The sequence below is a fragment of the Lontra canadensis genome, unplaced genomic scaffold (genome assembly GCF_010015895.1).
Source record: "Lontra canadensis isolate GAN:19392208 unplaced genomic scaffold, GSC_riverotter_1.0 scaffold133, whole genome shotgun sequence".
Lineage (NCBI taxonomy): Eukaryota > Metazoa > Chordata > Mammalia > Carnivora > Mustelidae > Lontra > Lontra canadensis.
In genome coordinates, this window is record NW_022631127.1 from 1,980,046 (window position 1) to 2,002,208 (window position 22,163).

The 22,163-nt window shown below is 47.0% G+C and overlaps 1 protein-coding gene across 1 annotated transcript in view; it reads right to left on the reverse strand.

Annotated features, from left to right (window-relative positions):
• The window catches only part of PODXL2 (podocalyxin like 2), a 35,557-nt gene that overhangs the window by 11,493 nt on the left and 1,901 nt on the right, over positions 1-22,163 (reverse strand). Inside the window, exons 2-4 of the mRNA XM_032842835.1 lie at positions 17,731-18,009; positions 2,345-3,144; positions 1,522-1,596 (exon numbers count right to left, since the gene is read on the reverse strand). Coding sequence (XP_032698726.1) covers positions 1,522-1,596; positions 2,345-3,144; positions 17,731-18,009 — 1,154 coding nt within the window. The remainder of the gene's footprint in view (positions 1-1,521; positions 1,597-2,344; positions 3,145-17,730; positions 18,010-22,163) is intronic.

Sequence of the window (22,163 nt, forward strand, 5' to 3'; positions counted from 1 at the left end):
CTCAAAGAGGCTCTCGCTGGCCAGAGATGGAGCATGTAAAAGCATCAATAAGAATTAATAGTCACTGCAATAGAGTCAAATGTATCAATCATGTTTAAAAAAAATCTACTTGTTTATTATTTATAGTGGGGAAAAAAGAAAACAACCTTCTGGATCACTTTTGAATTAAACACAGGCATATACTCACTTTTCCCCAAACCCACTAAACGAGAGTAAAGAATTTTTTCAAGGCCTAAAAGCACAAAGACAAAAACAAAACAAAACGGAAGAGGAACCAAGAACAACAAAATCTGGGCACTGGAGGCATATGGATGAGTTAGAATTTCCTGATCTAGCAAGCCCCAGAGAGCCAGATCCTCAGCTGAAATGGGACAAGCTGAGAAGCAATCACACTTACACTGTCAAACCCCCAACTAACATGCTCTTGAATAGGCAGCATGGGTTACCTTCGGAAGGGAGGATGAAAATGGTTCTAAAAATAGGAAAACTGTTTGAGAGGCTGTTTAAGAAGCAGCTGGATCCCTAATTCCTCTTCCCAGCACTGCAGAGCTGACAAATGTCCCTGGCCCCTGGCAGAAGCCTGGAAATTGATTCTGCAAAGAGGGTAAAAGAGAGGCCCTCTGACCCAGAGGACACGGGGCACCACTGTGGGAGGGGGCTCTTGCTCAAAGAGGGAGTAAATGAATTTGTCTGTGCTCACTTGCCCTAACACTGGGGCGCCCAGCCTTCTCCCCACCCTTCCTCCCGGAGCACTGGCAACCAGCCCTTTATGCTCCCAGTAGGACAGACGTTCCTTTTTCAAAGAATCTAGTCGCCCAAGAGGAAGGACCTAAAAATGTTGACATTAAAAACTCAAATGGCCCGGCCAGTCCACCCTCCTGAGAAGCCAGTTAACAAGCCCCACTCCAAGCTCAAAGCTTCAACCAGCTTTTTGATGGCCCTCCTTAAATAGCTCTGAAAGAACCCACCAGTCATCTGGGGAGCAAAGGCAAGTGAGAAAACCAAGGCCAAAACCAACAAATAAGGAAAGCAACTTTTTAAAGACAGTTTCAATATGTTCCAGGTGATAAGACATTGCACACGTGAACAAAACTATTCCTTGAGGGCTCCTGGGTGTCTCAGTGGGTTAAAGCCTCTGCCTTCAGCTCAGGTCATGATCCCAGGGTCCTGGGATCGAGTTCCGCATCGGGCTCTCTGCTCAGCAGGGATCCTGCTTCTCCGTCTCTCTCTGCCTGTCTCTCTGCCTACTTGTGATCTCTGTCAAATAAATAAATAGAATCTAAAAAAAAACCAAAAAAACAAAAAAACTATTCCTTGAAATTAAACAGAGTAGGGCAAGAATAAAAGAGTCCTTAGGAATTTAAACATATGAAGGCCCTCCTCTTTTAGACTTTGGTGTGGGCTGGCTCCACTCCTGGGTTAGGTTAGGCCCCTCCCCACGCCCAGCATGCTCCCCTCTGCCAAGGCTCGACCGCCCACCCCCTCCCGTCCTCTGTGGTCCCTGTCTAGCTCGGCACGCACACAGTCTATGTTCTCCGTCATGTTCAGAATGATGTAGTTCTTCCCAGCCAGATTGCTCCAGTCTTTGCAGATCACCTGGACAGTGAGACCAAAAGAAGGACCACAGTTATAAAGGCACAAGGAAAGGCAACCGGAGAAAGCATAGATGGAAACCCTTTGAGAAGCTGGATGGGAAGGCCAGCTGCAGGTCTGTGACAGCTAGGTGGGAGCCGACAGCCTCTGCAGGGTGGCAAGCCCAGGCTCCAGCCGCAGGCTCACAAACCCAGATGTCTCTAGAGACCACACCGAGGATGTCTTCAATGAGAGGAGGGGCCTGAGCTACAGGCCTTCAGTGGCAACCCTGTGGGGGTTTCATGTGCCCTAGGCCAAAGGAAAACAGGCCTGAAGGGCAGATGCACAGGCTGGCAACTTGGGACTCCCCTTCCCTTCTCTCCCTTCCCAGGTGCGAGCACTGGCCTGGGCGTGTGTGCTGGGCAGGGGTGAGGAGGAGAGAAGAGGGCGACTGCACATCCAGGGTGGGTATGGAGATGGGGGGCGGCACAGGTCAAGCAGTGGGAAGGCAACGGGAGGAGCAGTAGCACCGAACGAGACCAAGCTAGGGAAGCTGAGCTCTTCCAAGAGCTTTGCGTGTTAAGTGTGGTGAGAACACCCGTACAGGGCTGTGAGGCATGCATCCCAAAAGTTCTGCTGGGGTTCTACGTGCTATCCAAGGGCCTCCCACCTCAGCCTGGCAGACCCTCCCATCCCCACCGTGCAGCCAGGGGATGACCAGAGCCCTTAGAGAAAGGTGCTGCCAAATGGCCTTCATGTGTTCTTACTTTACCTGAGTAGAATCCCAGGGTATTCTGGACTGGGCTTCGGCAGCCTGTCCTTCCTGGGGCTGCTGGCTAAGGTCTTCTTGCCCCAGAGTAGCAGAGGAAGGGGTCAGTTCCACATCTCGGGGGGCCAGGGGGAAAGATGCTGAGGCTCCAGGGTAAAGAGGATCTTCATCTGGGCTCTCAGCCCCACTGGGAGCTTCTGTTTGGGGGAATGATGCCAAGGACGGCGCCTCCCCTTGCTTCCCAGCCAGCCCCACTGCTCCCACAGTGGCCTCCTCGCTTGCTTCCCGAGGGGCCTCAAACTCTACCCCATGCCCCTCAGCTGGCAGCATTGTGCCCCCTGCCTCCTGGCTGATGAAGTCCTGACCCCCCAGGGTCACTGTACTTGGGGTGACTGCAGGCGGTGACAGGCTGGGCTCCATGCTGCTCCCCACCTCCACACCTGAGGAGGCCTGGTCCCCAGATTCTTCATGCCTGTGTTTGGCAGCCCCTGGCATCTGGCTGCTGCTGGTGGGAGAAAAGCTGTGGACCTTAGTATGGGCTTCTTCTTGGGATCCGTTCACAGGCAGGAGCTCCTCTTCTTCCTCTTCCTCTTCCTCTTCCTTCTCTATCTCCTCCTTCTCCCTCTCTTCCTCCTCCTCTTCCTCCTCTTCTTCCTCCTCTTCCTCCTCTCCAGGAGCCATATGCCATGGTGGCTCCACCAGGTTCATCTTGGGCAAGGGAGAGGGCAGACTTGGCACCTCTTGACCCTGGCTGGTGTCTTCTATTGGACCCGCTTTCTCAGTCAAGTCTGGAAAGACGTAATCTAAGGACAGAGACAGAAACCTCATTTGCTAGTTTCATCATCCATCACTGATCTGTTCAGTATTCACAGAGCAGATAACATAAAGCAACCATGAGACCCGCAGGGGGACAGCGGGGAGTTGATTACCAGTCCTTTTGGAAAGGAGTGGGAAATAAAGCTGAACAGTGAGGGTGGGGGGGTGGGGCAGACTGTGGGAGAGACGAGGGCCAGGCTAGTCCTTCTTTCCTTCATGATGATGAAAATGACACAAATCTGCCACTAAAATTCTGTGAATACAGGAATGTATAAAGTAGAAAGAAAGTGTGTGTGATCACACCCCTGGGAGATAGCCCTCGTTAACAGTCCACAACAAGAAGTTAACATCTCTACGGTTCTTACAATGTATTTGTGTTTCCTCTTCTGGGGATTTCGCCAAGAAGACCCCAGACAACCCATTAGAAAAAGGTCCCTTTATCTCTTTCCCAGTGGGTTGTAATGGGAGGCCTCTTGGTAAAACCCTCAATGAGGTCTGAGAACCTTCTGATCACAGAGACAGACAAGACACAGAGATCGTGACCATTTTCCTAAACTGGGCTCTTTTGCTGAGATTTAGGCCCTGGCTGGGAAATAAAAGAAAGATATCAGGAGAGCTCAACAGAGCCCACCAGCTGAGCCCAGAGCCTCCCAGAATGGACAGGGTCACTGTTGGCAATGACGGGGAATTTTATCCTTCCTGCCATTCCTGGGAACCATATCTCGAAATGCGGGACTTAGGAGGCCTCCTGGACAAGCAGGACTTATTCTGGTTTTGCAGTGAACCCCAGACCTCTTCAGGGTAACAACATAGGAAACTCATGGGCCTGGTCGGTTGGGAGATTCATTCAAAATACTAGAAGTGATTTCTAGGTAGCAACTTTAATTGGCTGTCATTTTGTTGCAAAATAAATATCAAAGACTATTTTAAAATACTCTTTAGACATGAGAGAGGCAGTTTAAAGTAGTGAACTGGGCCTCCTCCCTCAAAATTTCTATCAAATGATAGAATGGCTTTTCAACTGTCAAATTAAAGTTTTAAAGGTTTAGATAAATTTCTGGGAATATGGAAAGCGGACGAGATCACAAGAACAAATTAACCATTCAGCCAATACAAACACTGGGAGAGATACTGGAGAAGAGAGGTCCTCTTCCCAGCAGAATTAAGGAGAGAGAGCAACTATGGGAACAGCAAGAACACAGAACACAGAACATTCAGGTAATGGAAGATAATTTTTAAATTCCAGTTAATATCTCAGAGAGACCCAAAGATATTGTCTCCCTAAAATAAGAACAGGGTAATAAAAGAATCAAGTAATCTAAAAAAAAAAAAAAAAAAAAAAAAAAGAAGAAGAAGAAGAAAAAGGTTTGTGGAAACTGAAATTAAATTGTCAAAATATAAAAATTCAATAGAACAGCTGGAAGAAAAAAAGTCAAGGAAAAGCCTCAAGAGCAAAAGTAAAGGGACAAGATGGAAAAGTTAAAAAATACAGATGACCAGTGCAAGAAATCTAATATCTAACTAACTATTCCAAAAAGAGAAGAACCCTTAAATTGGAGAGAATAAATAACCAAACAAAGAAGAAAATTTCCCATATCCCATAGTGGGAATCATTACATTGAAAGGGTATATAATTGAGGTAAGTGATAAAAGACTCACACCAAGCCTCATTCTCATATTTCAGAATTCTAAAGAGTAAGATAAGATCCTAAAAGTTCTCAGAGAAAGAACAGGTTAACCTATAAAGTAATAATCAAATTATCTCCAAGCTTCTAATTCATAACACTAGACTGCAGGAAGCTAAATTGAAAATGCATTCAGAACTCTGAAGGAACTGTATTTTGAACCTGGTATTTTATACCCAACTAAATTATCATTCAAGTGTGATTACAAAATACAGACATTTTCATATATGCAAAAGACTTAAAAGTTTTTCAATCCACAGATTCTGAGAGAAGTACTTAAGGAAGTTCTCCAAGAAATCCAAAGAAGACATGGAATCAAGAAACATGAGAGGAAGTCATAAAAATAAATCTCTGGAAGGAAGCTGTGCAATGGGCCTAGAGAACAAGCATTCAAATTAGAACATGGATCCATATGGCTCTGAGAATTATTACAAAAAGAAAAATTGATTCCCTATTAAGTATAATTTTTTGAAGCTGAATGATCTTAGTGATAATTATAATAATTAAATTATAATTATATAATATTACATATTAAATTATAATCTTTAACTGAATAATCAAATATCATTTAAACAAATAAATGAATATTTATTTAAATGAATAATTAAAATATTCTACCCAATCTACTTTTGTTAAGTGTACTCTTTTTGAGTAGAAGTGATTGGTAACTTAACATCTTCCTCTCCTCAGCCCCCACATACACGCTGTAGGGAAGCTTACCTATTTCCTACACAAAGCAGCCATGGTGTTCAGGGGAGAGGTATGCTTCTGGAACAGAGACCACAGAATACTGTGGAGACCCACACCAGCCTCTGATACTGCACAATCTAGTATCACCTTTAAAAATATCAAAGAATGATCAAGATTCATAGGACATTACGGGAAAGCCAGGCTCATGAAGAAGCATGAAGGAGAGAAAGCAAAGCAACTCACTTCTGAGAGAAGAGTTAATCCAGTAAACAAAGAAAACTTAGAAGCATTTCTTATTAACATCTCTAGAGAGACTCGAGGAAATTACACCCATAAAACAAGTTTATAAAAGAATAGAAGTATTTTGCTTCAATAGAAGTAAGCACTTTTTAATAGATCTGTTTAAAATTGAAATACAGTGCATAAAAACATAATTGGAATGGACAGGATGGCCACTTGACAGGAAGATGATATAATAGCACACCACATGGATGCTGGGGAAATGGACGTATACGACCCCTTACAGGCATGAGATTTTAGGGCTAGAATATTGCCCTGACAGCCATGTGCAAGAATTTGATGACAGAGGGGACAAACGAAAGCAGAGAAAGAGTTGCGGGCTTGCTGCAATTTTCTGGGAGAGATAAACACAGATGATGACATTGGAATGAGGAAAGAACAGGTTCAAGAGATGATCCCAGGGGCACGTGGGTGGCTCAGTCAGTTAAGCGGCTGCCTTTGGCTCAGGTCATCATCCCAAGGGTCCTGGGATCGAGCCCCGCTTCTCCCTCTCCCTCTACCTGCCGCTCTGTCTACTTGTGCTCTCTATCTCTCTGTCAAATAAATAGATAAAATCTTAAAAAAAAAAAAGAAAAATGATAAATCAAAGCGAATCAAGGGTAGACTTGACACCCTGTGTGCACTGGCTGACTAATAGGAAGAAGGGGGCACTCTGGCTAATGGTGGGGACAGCCAGACCCGTAGCAGAAATGGTCTAGTCTAGAGGCAAAGTGCGTGGAAAACCCTTAACAGTAAGTATCAGGTGAACCCTTGATTGCCAACTTCTGCCTCCTGAACCCACAACCTGCCCCTTTAGGGAGAGAAAAGAGCCTCTAAGGGCACAGACTGCTCCTTCATTAGGCTCCCTACTGTGTGATCACTCCCAGATAGCCAGGCCCTGACTCATCTTTTCTCAGCGAGTTCATAGATTCCAAAGACTTTATCTATTGCCTCTCTGCTATAGACTCCCAAATTTACATCAGCCACCAGGCCTTGGCCTTCTCCAGCTCTATGGTTTCCCAAGACTTGACAAATCAGTAAACGCCACACCCTGAACACAGACTCAGCAGGATTTTTTCCCACTTTTTTTTTTTTTTTTTTAAACCACCTCCCAGCATCCAGAGTTATTCCTTCTTCTCTTATTGTGTGATCTTGGTCCCACTCCTAATCAGCAGTATGCCCTTGGACATGTGCTTGACTTCCCCGTGTCTGGTTTTTCTTCTCTGTAAGATAACAACAGTACCTAGCACCCAGGGCTGTGGTCAGGAGGCACTGAGATAAAACCTGGACACAGCCCACACTACACAGCAAATGCATGATTGATTTTAAGTATTCCTCTATCTCCTCCTCCTTTTTATTATCATTAAATTCTTATATGGTAAAATCGTAAGGGGAAAAATGGCACCATTTTGGAAGTCTGTTCCACAGGCTGACAGACAGGATAAGAGCCTGCATGATAAATAAGTCAACGTGAATCAAGGGAAGAGGGAAGGGCAGGGAAGGATCGATGCTTTCCTGACAAGCCTAGATATGACCTGAGTATCAGAAAGGTCTCTTACACAGAAATAAGAAATTAATGGGAGACCCAGTAGGGGTGCAGACTGTGAGCCAGAGGTGTGGTGGGAAGTGGAACATGAGCAGGCAGGGGACAGACCCAAGGGGGACGAAAATGGGGATGCCAGAAGAGTGGGGAGTGGGACGGGATCCAAACATGAATGTGGACTGACCAGTAAAGAAGCCATGCTCAGTCCAAGAAGAGAACCATAGTCTGCTTAACTGAGAAAGATACAACAGTACTTCTGTGAGTTCCTGCCAAAAATGTAGACCCTGGTCATGGGGAAACACAAGACAAAACTGAGGGGTAGTCTACAAAATAACTAGCCTATCTCCTTCAAAACTGTTGAGGTCATGAAAGACAAATAAAGACTGGAGAATTTTCCAGAATAAAAGTGACTAACGAGGCATGACAACAAACACAGTACCTGATTTTGGACTGGACAGTGAACTATAAAAAATAATTTTGTTTTCTTTTGCTACAGCAAACACTGGGGGTGGGGGGAGTGGCAAGTTTGAACAGAGTTTGTCATCGTATTGTAGTATTGTGTCCGTGTCAATTTCCTGATGGTCACTGTACTGTGATTCTGTAAGAGAATGTCTCTGTTCTTAAGAAACAGACACTGAAGTATGCAGTGTAAGTAAAGGGGCACTGTGTCTGCAAGCTACTGTCAAATGGTTCAGAAAAAAATTGTATGTTCATGAGCACATACACATATTTGGTAAAATATTGACAGTGCGGGAATCTGAGTAAAGGGTGTGTGGGAATTATTCTTGCAAATCTTCTGTAAATTTGAAATTATATTTTAAATAAGGAATTACACAGAGAGAGCATGCACAGCACTTTAATTACTGGCTAGTGAAAATGCCAGGGCCACCAGAAGAGAAGTGAAACGTGGCAGGGGAGACAGGGCAGGCCATCCCAAACTAGGAGCTATCAAAAGCTCCAGGAGGAAGGAACACAGTTGCTGTGAGAGGCGAACAGTCTTGGTGGACGGGGAAGAACGTGTTTTTCCCATTCTGGTGTCCAGGGAAGGAGACCAGGCTTCCAGAGACTTGTGACACTGGCCTGGGAGAGGAAGCTGGGGCAGTCATTTTGGAGACAAGGATAATGGGGTAAACTGGCAATGGAGGAAGAGAAGGATAGCAGGGGAATGGACAGGAAAAGGAGAGGGATACGGGAAAGGATGGCTCCACAGTGGGGGAGGCACAAAGAGCCTGGCAAGGCAGGTGGCTGCCCCAGCCCCTGGTCTCCCAGTGCAGTGACAGCAGTATGTCCTGAGCCCTGTCCACGGCTATCACCGACAACTATGACTCCACATGGCGAGAGCCTATTCTGCTTAGTGCCCTAGACTTTGCTTCCTAGCCCATCTACTTCAGCATCTGGAGTCAGGACAGGCAGCGGCCCGCGCACCCTGAAACCTGTCTGGGACGAAGGCATACCAGCAGGGCACTCCCCGCACACCCCACATCTGGACACAAATGTGTACAAGCAGAAATGCCCAGGAGACATGTTCAAGACAGCAGGAAAGCCGGTCAAAGCCCCAGGAAGATAGTGACAGTTGGGACACTAAAAAGAGGTGAGGGGTCCCTCACAGCTCAGACCCTCCAGAGGGAGTTCCAGCTTGGCCTCAAAGCATGGGAGGTCAAGAAGTGGCTACACTGCAAGGACACCGCAAGGTCTCACCTCGCCATTGGTGAGACCGCAGAGGAACGCCTGGGGCCTCCACCAACCTCTTCCCCTTGCCTCCACAGCGTCCCTCCCTGAACGCGGGGTGGCAGCTCTGTGAAGTTGTAGTACCCCCTGGTGGCTTACATTGGAAACGACATCTTCCCAAACCACCCCCCCACCCTCAAAGGAAACCAGACTTCCAAAGGACAAGTGAAGCTCACAGAGGCGAGGACACTTGGTCTAAATTGTGAAACTACACTTATCACAGCTGTAAAGTTGTAAAACACAGGCTTGTGCGCGGTTAGCCAGTCTTTCCAGACACACCTGCTCCGTTAGGCCAATGCCCAGACTCGGCTTCAGACGCAGGGGGAGGAGCAAACTGACTGAGAAGCATCCTCTCTCCCCCTCCATCTGCACCACAAGCCATGGGCCATCTCTTGGAAGCTGGGCTTGGATCACTAGACTAGTTGACAAGTTTAAGGGCTCAAGGCGCAGCTTCAAGGTTCTACAGCCAGGGGCTAGAATGCTGGTTAACCAGCTTCTAGGCCCGCCCACCACCCCCTGGGACCTTGAGGCTGAGGTGAACTGACATAATACATTCAGATTAGCTGGCCCAGAAGGCCTGCTCTTCTCCCTCAGGCCATCTCTTAAAGTCACACTGCTGTCACACTCCACATGCCCCAGCTCACTGCAGGTGAATCCACGGGCACGTGTTCCTACAATGGGACTCCACTGGATACCCTACAACCTTCAAGGACCTAGGATTCTAGCTCAAGAAGGGACCTGGGAGGTCATCTGGACAGGAGATGGTTAAGTCTAGGTAAGATGGGCTGCCACCCTCTTCGAGAATATACCTCTTTAGAGAGGCATTTCTGTGTTGGTGGCTTTTGTTTTCTCCCCAAATTCCTTAAACCCAACTGCTGTGGTTCCTGTACAACTTTAGCCCATTTCTGTTTTGTCTGTTTACACGAGGAAGCTTCTGGGAAGCATCTCCCTCGGGATAAAAACCTACATATTTTCTCAGTTGTTCCAATTTAGCCTCCTTTGCCTGGGGCTTGACAACTGGGATTATCCCTCATTCTCAGCCCCCTCTCCCTGTCATTCTTCATCTCTTGTGGAGACTCTGGATTCGCCACACAGTTGTTCCAGTGGTCACAAAATCAGCAGAGTTAGGTACACAGTAAATATTTGCTGAGTGAACTGCTGAAAAGCGAACAAGATTCACAGGTGAGAAGCTAGCTTATGCGAGCTGGAAAGTAAGGTTTCCGGACTCAGGCAGCATGGTCTGAATTTAACACAGCACCCAAGCTGCTCTCTCCCCATTGGACGTGATCTTGTGGCTGGGAGGCAGCAGGAGGCCACTCTGATGAAGCTCCAGACCTTTGGACAGCTTGGATTCTCCAGGCTTTTTCTTTTTCTTTTAATCTCACTCTGGGGGCTGGCTTTTGTTCCCTAAATAGATCGTGTTGCATTTTCTCCCTCCTGTGTTTCATTGGTTTTGTTAAGTCTCTTTCTCCAGCTTATCAAGGTCACACTGGACTTTGTTTCTGCCTTCCGGGGTAGCCATAATCTCATGGATGACCCCTGGCATCCACTGAAATATTAATGAACTGACTCCCCTGTTTAAGATGTGAAATTAAGACAGGCACCAAGCCAGCGGCCTTGGAAGATCACGTAAATGTCCCTTTTGCTTAATGTCAAATCACTGAAAATTGCCCCCCTGAGTGCAACACTCAAGCCGGTTATTCAACTCAGTGTTGATACAAAAATCCTCACAAAATTCATAACAGACTGGCATAAAAAAGAGGCGCAAGGGGAGAAGCTTTCAGTATAATTAAAAATAACTTTTTAATGGTCAACCTCAGTAGTCATCAAAGAAATGTAAATTAAACATGATGATACAGTTTTGGGGGTGCCAACCTGACAATATACGTATATATTTAAAGATAATACCGAGTATTGGATGAGTGCAGGAAACAGGCACTCCATCTGCTACTGATGGGAATGGAAATCAGGCCACATTGTGGGTAGGGGGCTTAATACATATGAAAAGCTTTAAGAAGAGACATTCTGAACCTGTCATTTCACTCCTTGAAATACACCTTAAGGAAACAATGAGGATGCTGGTAAGGACTTGGTTTCAAGGATTCCCATCACAGCGCAGTTTGCAGAACAAAAGACTGGGGACCACCCAGCACTCAGGCAGCAGGCCACCGTTCGAAGGGGCGGTGGCTGGGCCTGGGGCTGGGCCCGGCTTGGGAGACTACTCCTGCCTTACCAGTGAAGGCAGACAGCTCCCTTAGCTGGCCTGGAGAGACGCTGGGAAGTGAAACAGCAGAACCTGTGCACTGTAATTCCATTTTTTATAAAGGCGTATTTTATGTATTTCCCATGCAGGAAAAATTTCCAGAAAGATACATGCCAAAATGTTAACATTCGCCAATTCTGGCTGATAAGATTAGGAGTGGTTTTTACTTTCTTCTTTTCTGCATTTTCGGATTTTCACATAACAATACTTATTACTCGTGTAAAACAAAAGTACAGTTTCTTGTGGGCATCTAGGTGTAAGTGTTTCTGTCGGCTGGCCTTCTTAGCAAACATGCCTGATGCGTGCGCTGTGACCCAGAAGGTCAAATCATTCAACAGCAGGTATGGTATCAACGCATAGGAGCCATTTCCAGGTCCCAGCAGACTGGCTTTGATGATCTGCTTTCTACAAAATTCTTCACAGGCAATAGTAATTCAAGGGGTCTAATCAATGATTTCACACGGAGGGGTAGCAGATCTTAAAGCAGAAATATCAAATTTGAGATTTCACTCTGCCGCCCGTTACCTGTGTGATTTAGTGCCACATGTAAACCTCTCTGAGCTGGTTCCCTTAGTTATAAAACAGGGATCCTAATGATGCCTGCTTTTACAGTTTTCATCAGGCTGCTGTAAGGTTAAAAAAATGATGTGAAAATGAAATATATAATAATATAAGTACTCATGAATGTTCTTTTATGCCCAACCATCATTTGGCATGTACTCCCCTCCTCTTGGTACAGGAGTGTGGGGCGTGACCCCCTGGCTTCGAGGGGTGCTCAAGAGCTAGTACGGACCAGAGAACCCAGTCCCTCTGGCCTCAGGATTGGGTCATAGATAGGCTCATGACGCAGGGAAGACAAATGAGTTTCCATCTGAGACTTCTCCAGAAGTGCTGGGGAAGCAGAGTTTTCTCTCTGCTGCGGCTGCTGAGTGAAAGAAAGGACACTGGAGTGACTGGAGTGGAGGGCTCTCTGAGCCACCGCACAGTGACAATGTGCCTGAGAATGAAGCCAGCCAGGGAAGGCAGGCCTGATGGAGGAAGACAGTTGCCTATGCTCCGTTTCAATACCTGGATCCCACCTGCCTAGCTTCTGCAGTCACTGAGCCAATCAACACCCTCTTTTTCACACAGGGCTGTCAGCATGTTTGAGCTGGGTTTCTAGAACTTGCCGACCCTGAAGAGTTGTCGCTTTTCTTGTAGAACACTAATTAGCTTGTTCACTAGGAAAATTAAAATCACATGCAGAGAATTTCATTAAGGATATCAGAGAATGAAAGGGTGGAGGGTGACAGGAGAGACAGCCTTGGGATGAGTGGAACCCGGGAAAGTGTTCTTAATCATTAACAATCTTGTCTGAATTACTTGATCAGGTCTTAAGTTGGCTTGATGCTAGTTGGTGGAGGGCCGATCTACGTTCTACTTATTTGCCCCTACTTTGCTGAGATCACTCTTCTCACCTGGAATGTCAGAAAACCATAATGTTTTAAAGCTGGAGAAGGCTTCAGTCTACCATTCCTCACTTACAGAGGAGAGATTGAAGCCAAGATCAGACAAGGAACATGCGCTCAAGGTCACATCCCTCGTCATCAGTTGAGCAGAAAGACCAGTGCCTGTTTTTGCTGTGGGACCTCAGGATCTTCACTGTGAAGGAAGGCTCTAGCTCTGGCTCTTCTAGGTCCAGCAAACTAGCAATGAAAAGTATAGCAAAGTACTCGTGACAACAAAGCACGCTGGTTTCCTTTCTAACACACGCTATCTCTGTGCTCCCACAGTGGGTCACTAGGCCCAGGCGCTCAGGAGCCACTGATTCCAGACTCAGCTCTGCTATACACAAGCTATGCAGCCTTGGGCAAAGCTCTTAGTCTCTCTGGGCCTGGGTTTCAGCATCTGTGAAGCAGTGACAACTCCTGCCTGTGGACCCTACAGAGTGCATAGAGTTGTGAAGTTCAAATGAGCTAATCACAGAGAACATTCTAAGGAAAAAAACAGTAATATTTACTATGTAAAATACCAGACATTACTGCTAGTCTCTAATAAATTATTGAGCTGAGAAGCAACCTAATAGAGCCAAGACTATGGAGTCTGGAAACTTGGGTTTGATTCCTGGTTCTTACACTTGGTAGCTGGGCTGTTATGCAAACTCCTGGAGCCTCAGTTTGTTCACTGGTCAAATGGGAGTAACAATATATACTTGTTTCTGTTGAGATTAAATGAGATAGTGTACAGAAACACCCAGCATGGCACCTGGCGTGCACTCGGTGTTCATGTATGGGTTGATGTCATAATTACTAGAAGGGTTTTGGGTCTGAGATTAGGCCCATCTACTGCCTGGCTTTCAGCAGTCGTTGCTCTTGGACATGGATGTACCATGTCCCTGTGGGATGTTAGGACAGCACTTTGCATGGTCACTCTGACCTCTGGACACACTCTTCCTCTGGGCAGGCCCTTTGAAGTTTCCTTGGTTCTCCTCTAACCTGAGGGGCAAACCCAAAGAGGCGATGCCCTCTTTCCTTCCAGAGAACCCTAGATGGAAGCCTCTGACTTTTAGGCTCAGGAGCAAAAGCAGGCAGAGGGGGCTGGCACGTACTGTCCTCTCTGGGCTTCCACCCCCCTCAAATAAGCCTCACACCTGGAACACGCTCTGTCTCTGGGATGACCTCACACCGTATTATCAAGGTACCATGAGGACGCAGAAGCAGAAATGACTAGCTTCACGTCAGGGCCACTGCTAAGCTCACGGAGATGCCCCTCCGGGCAGATGACTTAGAAGAAGGCACTCCTTCCATTCGGCCTGACTGCCTGAGTAGCACGCAGGCTGGACTCGAGCCCCAGCTCCCCTGCTCGGCAAGGCGCCCCTGGACAGGGCACCATGCGCACAACCACGTGCAGTCCTGCCCGCTTGGTAGAGATCCAAAGGCCTCTCAGAAGCTGTGTCTTCTGAGCTAGGTGCTGCAGGATGATGACAAGTCTGCCTGGCAGCTGGGATGGAGAAGAGCGCTCCAGGCAGACAGGACAGGAGGAAGGGCACCACAGGCTCAGGGAACAGGCCTGAGAACACACTGATCCTTGATCCAGCTCTGTCTCATACCAAGTGCGACCTTGTTAAAGCACTTAGCTTCCCTGTGCCTCAGTCCCGCAATCACCAGTGATAACAGGCTAGTGAACCGATGCTTGCAGGAGCAGGGAAGGAGATGAGGCCGAGGGGCTGGGCCAAGAGCATCAAGAACACTTTCTGCAGTACTAAGATGTTTCACTTTTATCCTGTGGGTACTGCGTTTTCACAAATTGCCTTGGAGGTGTAACAGAGAAGAGACTGACCCAAGGAAAGGTAAGGGCCCCATGGGAAGGTGAGAGATGTGGAAGCCTGGGAAAAGCAGCTTTCCTTCCTCTCCCTCCTCCAGGGCTCTTACCCATTCTTTGTGCAGGGCACCTGAGTCCCCATCTCACAGTCGTTCAGGGTGTAGAGCAGAGAAGAGGAGACAGACCACACTGCAAAACCGGCACAAGGAGGAGAATAGATGTCAAGTGCCAGTGACAGAACACGTATTTGATGACTTTCTATTTTCACTATTAAGAGACGCAGAGAGGCTAATGGGAGAAGAAGAGAGAGGAGGAGAGAAGAAAAGGAGGGAAAGGGAAGTGAGAGGCAGAGAAAATGAGTTCAGCAAAGCCTCAGGGCCATCCCACTGTGATCCTGAGGAAGGTCCTAGGCTCAGCACTGTGGCTTTCTTGGCTAAGGCCCTCTTGTCTTAGACTAGATTCTCAAGGGTCTTTCCAGAGAAAGACCCAAGCACATCTAATTGTCTAGTGCTTCTTTTCCATGACAAGGGGATAGATTTATCAGCCTATTCTGCTGCGGTAACAGGCTAGCTTAATGGGGGAAATGAATTAAATCCCTATCTTATACCACATACCAAAGTAAATTACTGCTAGAATAAAGAGTTAAATGTAAAAATTTAATGATAAAAAAATAAAGGAAATAAAGGTACATATATCTCAGGGAGGGAAAGGAATTTTCTAAACATAAAGCAAAGAAAAACATAAACACATTTCAAAAGAAAGACTGTGAAGTTTGTAAAAAAATTAATGTATGTCAAAAATTACCATAATAAAAAAAGTAATTGATAAACTGGAAAAATGTTTTCTATACACATCAGAGAATGTATTTCTTTTATGTGAGGATTGGTACGGTGATAAAAATAATTAAAACTCCAATGAAAAAAATGGAAAAGCAAGGATACGTAATAAAGAGTACTTATAAGTACCAAGTGCTGTACTGGGAGCGTTCAATGAATTACTGCATTTAAACCTCGCAACCCTATGATACTATTTCTTCCTGGATGGGAAAACAGGCTCAGGTTGCTCCTTGCCAAAAATCACATAGCCGTTAGGTGTGGGTGCTGAAACTTTGGGATCTGCCTGACCCCAGAGCCTGATCTTCATTATACTATGCCTCAAATTGGAGAGGACCATAAGCGGTCAGAATACGTACATACATACATACATACACACACACACATACATGTTAACATTCACTAGCAATCAAAAGCCATTATAATTTCCCTATCAAGTTGACCAAGATTTCTAAATGACAAAACGCAGTGGTGAGGAGGGCCCAACAACCTGCCACTCATTCCACCTCCGGTGGGTATGCAAACTAGAAAGACCTTCCTAGAGGCTGGTTTGGAAATTTTTAACAAAAGCCCGTGGAAAGATTCCTATTCTTTGTGCCAGACATGTTCCATCCCCTCCAGATCTTCTCTCTACCCTTCTCTACCCTGTCCTCTGCCCTGGGAGATGGACCCCGGGAGTTACCGCAACAGGCCAAGTGTCCCTGCTTCCCAACCAGACTCCCCGAAAGAGGCAGGGGAAGAGAGAATGACAGGGGTCCTGGCAGAAGATGGGAGGAGAGGGGGTCAGGTACTTCCTCCCCTGGTTTCTCCCCTGCTGGGTCACAGCTCTTGCTAGGATCACTTGCTTGCCAGCACTCTCTGTCCCTCCTGGTTCCTTTCATCCATCTCTCCCTCCATCCCTTTGGGTGTAGGAAAACTGAGGGCTCTGCTGCCCAGGACTCTGGACTCTTCTGTGGTTGGCCTATCCCCTACCCATACCTTTCTAAGTTCCTTATTCTATAAATAAACTCTCTCTGGGTTATCTCAGTTTGGTCATATCTTCTTTTTCTGGCTAGGACACTGATTGATCCATCTTTACACCTAGAATTTTATTCTAGAAATGTATCATGAGGAGACAATCAGAGAAGTGTAAAAATATATGATGATAGTTTTAGCAGCATTAAAACTAGGAACAACCTAAATATTCAACAATAGGGAGCTGGTTTTAAACCTGTGATGAGCCACATGATGAAATACTATGTAGTCACTAACAATCAGGTTTAAAAAGAGTATTCAATTATGCGGAAATACATTTATTAAATATTTTAAGTGAAAATATTATGATCCCAATTTGGCCCATAAAAGGGACTACAAGGATGTATCCCAAACTATGACTAGTGATTCTCTTTTAGTTGTGAGGTTACGGGTGACTTTCGTTTCCTTCTTTGCATCTTTTGTATTTTCTACAACTTCCAAGTATTATTTGCATAATTAGAGGACATAAACCCAAAATATTATATATGCTAAAGAGAAAAATTCAAACTGCGTTCTGTAACAGCCTGCCCCCATGTGCATGGGCAAGCACACACACAATGTGGCGGTCTGGCATTTACAAACGGGCTCCTGCTGGCCAAGAACGTGCACAGCTGCTGAAGCCAGGAGCATGGCCAACGTGCTCCGCCACATCTGCATCCAGCTCCTAACTGCATGCGTTCCAGCTTGGGTCCTGGCCCCAGGTGGCTGGCCCACATAGGTTCATCAGCCACGCTCTGGAAACCCACGAACCAGCTCTGGGGCACGACTGAAAGGCGGTGCCTTGATCCAGGGTCAGACCTCAGGAGGGGTACAGGAACCTTCACCAGGGACAACATAGCACAGCAGGGGATGAACCCCTAGATCTTGGGACGCCCTGGCTTGGATCATGGCTGATCAGATGAGCAGCTGACGAATTTAAGGATGCTCTCAACCCCTCTGGGCAGTGGTTTTGCATGTTTACATGGGGGGAAAGTCACCCTCCCAGGCTGTTGCGTTATATGGTGTTACACGAGCGCAGAACACGGGCTCCCTCAACAGCGGCAAACGTTAAAGAGAAAAGAGCCTCGGAGACCAGTAAGACACCAGGGTCCCAGAGACTTGGCTTTGGCGGCACGGTAAAAGCCGGCAGGGAGAGACAAGAGATAGGATTTGAGCAAGGCAACAGTCCTCCGGCATTTTGCGTAGCCAGCCTCCCTCCCAGCTGCGAGGTGCTGCCGGTCTGGGGTGAGAGGAGCTACCTGCAGTGGGTCCCAGATCCAGACTGGAGCCGTTCAGCGCCTCCTCCTCTTCCCAGAAGTACTGGGGCGGCTGCAGGATGCGCGACTCTTCGCTCTCTTCGCTGGGGAAACCCGAGCCGGGGGCTCCCAGGCCAGCTCCCAGTCCCATGGCCTCACTGGGCTCCTCCGAGTCCAGCGGCTCCAGACCCGTGGGCGGCAGGAGGTCCAGCAAGGAGGTGGAGGTGAGGCCCTCTGGGCCAGGCTCATCGGACCCTGCTGCACACGTGCCCGGGGACGTTCCTGCGCAGACACGAAAGCCGGATGGTTAGAAGAGGCCAGAAAGGCAAGACTGGCACGCAGTTAGGACGCGTCTCCAACAGCAAAGAACACAGGAGTGCTTGTGGGGACCGGGGGGGAGACACTCCTGGCACCCAGGGGCTGCCGGGGCATTCTGAGACGCTGTTCTCACTCCACAAAGGCCGAGCTGTTCAGCCCTCCCGGTGGCAGGACCAAAGGCGAGCCCGGGGGAGGTGGGCCGGAGGGCGTCATCGGACTCAGCACCGGCTTGGTGGCAGCGGCGGGGGGAGTGCTTGTTCACTCAGAAACGGCCACCAGCGGCCACCTTCACCTTCACTACAGCTGTGCTGGGCTGCAGCGGGCACAGAGGCACTGAAGCACAAGTCCCTGCTCTGAAGGACCTCGTGTGCGCACCGGTCCCCAGGCTTCTGTCCAAAGCTGAACGCTTTCCAAAAGTGCACTAAGAATGAGATTCGGATGTCAGCAATCCGATCTCCTGAACAGTCTCTAAAGACTAGGTGCGACCGCAGTCAGATTCAGCCAGCGTTGGTCCTAACATCTTTGTTTAGCATCTTGGATCCCTCTTTCCTAATTTATAAAACCAACGAACAAAACCCAATAAATTAAAAGGCATCTTTTTTCCGTCTCTCACTTCCATTCACTGAGAAGAGGAAGACGGCCCTATGGGCCAGCTTAACACCTTAAGTACTAGCTTAAACACACAAATATTACTAACTTGCTCTATGTCTTCTGGAAAATTGCTTAAAGCCTCTGGGTCCATCTCCTCATCCTTAAAAATAAGGAAGGTGGTTGAAATGACCTCCAAGTTCTCTTTTCCAAGACTAACGTTCAGTGATACGATCAAGAGTTATATCCTGCTCTCCCCTGTTGCGCACTGGGCCCCGGCCTGAATAGTTCATGGAGAATTTTCATGATGTTTAGAATAAAAAGTGAGAGCTAACACTATTTGTGCTGCATGCTCCATGCTCTGCATGGCCTGAATCAGAAGCTTCACAACTGCGTTCTGCAGTCGTGATAAGCCCTAAGCTTGGCACCCGGAGCATGGTGGAGACCCTGTGAGCTATGTGTGCACAGTCGGGCAACACGGTACCGTGAATACAGCATCTGACCGAAAGGACAGCCCCAAGGAAAAGGGGCTTAACACAGTTAAAAGGTGTGTGGATGAGGATAAACAGGTCTTGATCTCAAACACAGGAGGACGGTCTAGTAGAGAGAGCTTGGGCCAGGGAAGCAGGTTTGGGTTCTGGCTTCCCTGGGGGAGCTGCTCTGGGTAAGCTACTTCACCAGGGGCCCCAGGTTCCTCGTTGGTAAAGCAAAAATTCCACAGCCCTCAGGAAGGCAGGGGCCTCAGATGAGGGCAGCTCCATGCAGACCGTGACATAATGAGCAGACTGTATTCCAGAAATCTAAGTATTATTATTCTTTATAAAGAACAGAGAACTGGGATGTTCTTGGTCAGGAAAAAAGAACATGCAAGAGAGACAACGGTCAGTATCTTCAAATATATTAAAATAAAAGGTTGATGTGAGTCATAGAGATCAGAGTTATTCTATGTGACTTCAAAAACAAACAAACAAAAAAAAACCAAAACAAAACCAGGACTAATGGGTGGAAATGTGGGACAGCATGCAAGCTTCACAAAACCTTTAACCAAAAACAGGTAATGCCTAGGGCCACCTGCCCCCACCCGCCCAGCTCCTGCTTCTGCTTCCAGTCCCTGCTTCTGAGAAGCTCTCCCTGGTATTCCCAGTGTAGGCTAAGCACCACGCCTAGTACCATAGCCTTCTGAACCAATCACTGCACTTTTCTCTCAAACTGGAGCTGGCCGTCTATGGCCTCCTTCCCTCACTCTGTATGCCTCGTGTCTGAGTCAACTTGGTCGGCCCAGTGCCTTGACAGACTCTGAAATATGACAGGAACACAACAGGTGTTTGAATAAATAACCCCCTTGTTTCACAGACGAAATAAGGGAGAGCTCAGGACCGTAAGGTCACAAGCACACAGCCAGTTAATAGAAGTGCTTTCTCCCCTCAAAAATGACCACGGTTTGAAAAGTGTAGTCTAAATTTTAAATGTGATACCAGCAGATACAACTGTAGAAGTGGTACCCCCAAGACTGGGGGAGCCAAATGCAATAAACTTACCTGAAAAAAACTCACGCAGTCCACAGAGAAAAAAAGTCAATTGACAAGAAATGTTTGTAATAATTAAATAAACATTTTACAGATCTCCAGGTCACCTGAGCAGCCAATCTTTGAAAAAGCCATTGGGTGAAAATCTTTATCTACATGAACCAGCCTCTAGTGGGTACATTGGGAAAGACATTATGTCAGCCTCTTTAGAAAAGTACAAACTAGTTTTATTTAGGAATTCTTGGGATTTTAGCCTCTGGAGGCTCAAACTTGCATTGCCTCTTCAAAACCTGAGTGTTGCCTCTCTCGGAGCTGAACTGGGGCCTGGTGGGAGATTAGTCACTCACTTCTAGGCCTTGGGCCTTCTCTCCACAGTGGCATGGATCTTGAGGAAACTGTATCAGCCCTCTCAAAGAAAGTCTGACCAGCAGTCCTGTTGATTTCCTGCTTCTGGAAATCAAATACTGTGTAGTCAGTGAAGCTCCCTGTTCAGAGGACTGCAGTCTGTGGAATTCCCTGGGACCACTCCCTACCATTTCCACAACAAGGTGAGTTTCTCCATTCTCTGAAACTCTCTCCTCCACCTGTCAGGCAGAGACACCACCGTCTCCTTCCACCTCCTCCTCCCTCCTTCTCTTCCTTTCCCAAGCTTCTGATATGAATGAACAGAAATTTTGATAATCTTGCCGAAAACCTATTGTGAAAAAAGGAATCTGGGTCCGCACTCTTCTCCAGTAAACAGTTCCATTTTCTTGAACTTCTTTTTCCCTGTGATGGTTATTTATTCTTTATATAGACCTTGATATTTTCAAAAACCTTAGCAATGGATAATTATTTAGTAATTGTAAGAGCTTGCTTATTTTCCAACTTGCCCACCAAAATAGTAGCTGAGCCCTAAGCATTCTGCATATAATTGCTTTTACACTTAATAATTAATCTGCCTTAACTGAGACTCCATCCGATTTAAAATTTCAGATTTATACTCTTTGTGACTAATTCTTTTTTCCTTTTAAAGACTTACTTATCTTTGGGGTGCCTGGGTGGCTTAGTGGGTTAAAGCCTCTGCCTTCAGCTCAGGTTATGATCCCAGGGTCCTGGGATCGAGCCCCGCATTGGGCTCTCTGCTCAGCAGGGAGCCTGCTTCCCCCTCTCTCTCTGCCTGCCTCTCTGCTTACTTGTGATCTCTGTCAGTCAAATAAATAAATAAAATCTTTAAAGACTTACTTATCTTGAGAGAGAGGGCACACAAGCACATGGGGAGGGGGGTAGCAGGAGAGGGAGAGAAAATCTCAAGCAGACGCCATGCTGAACGTGGAGCCCGACACAGGGCTTGATGTCACAGAATCATAACCTGAGCCGATACCAAAAGGTGGACACTTAACCAGCTGTGCCACCCAGGCGCCCCTGATTTTCTTTTGTTCTCCTCTAGCATCTATAATTTTCTGATATTTCATCACTCCCAACAGAAAGAGGGAGAGAAAAAGAAGGTACATGAAAAGGATTTGGTGACCAGCCTCAAAGAATTGAAAATCTGACCCAAACTCGGAAAAAGAGGTAGAGGAAGCAGGCTTATATCTCAGGGGGTGAAAAAAACGAGGCCTTAGTAATCCGCATGTTTTATCTCCCCTGCAATCTGCTCCTGTTCCAAACATCCCTTTCTGATTTCCACCATCCACTACACCCCCACCCTTCTCCTCATCAGCAGCTTTGAAGTACAGCTCTCCCTAAGCCCTTGCCAGACACCAATACGGGGGCTGCCCGGCAGCATCTGCCACACAGCCTCCACACCCGTAAGTGTCAGCTACAACAGAAATTGTCTAGCACAATCACCCTACCACGTACACACTCACACTAGTGTGCATGTCTGGATAATCTGAGAAGCAATGCCCAAGCACTCTGGAAAGGTTTCTACAGAAAGGTGTATAAGAAAGAGACATACTACCAGACACATACGTGTCACCAAGAGGGAAGTAATAACGTATACCACAAAGTGTGTAAGGGAGG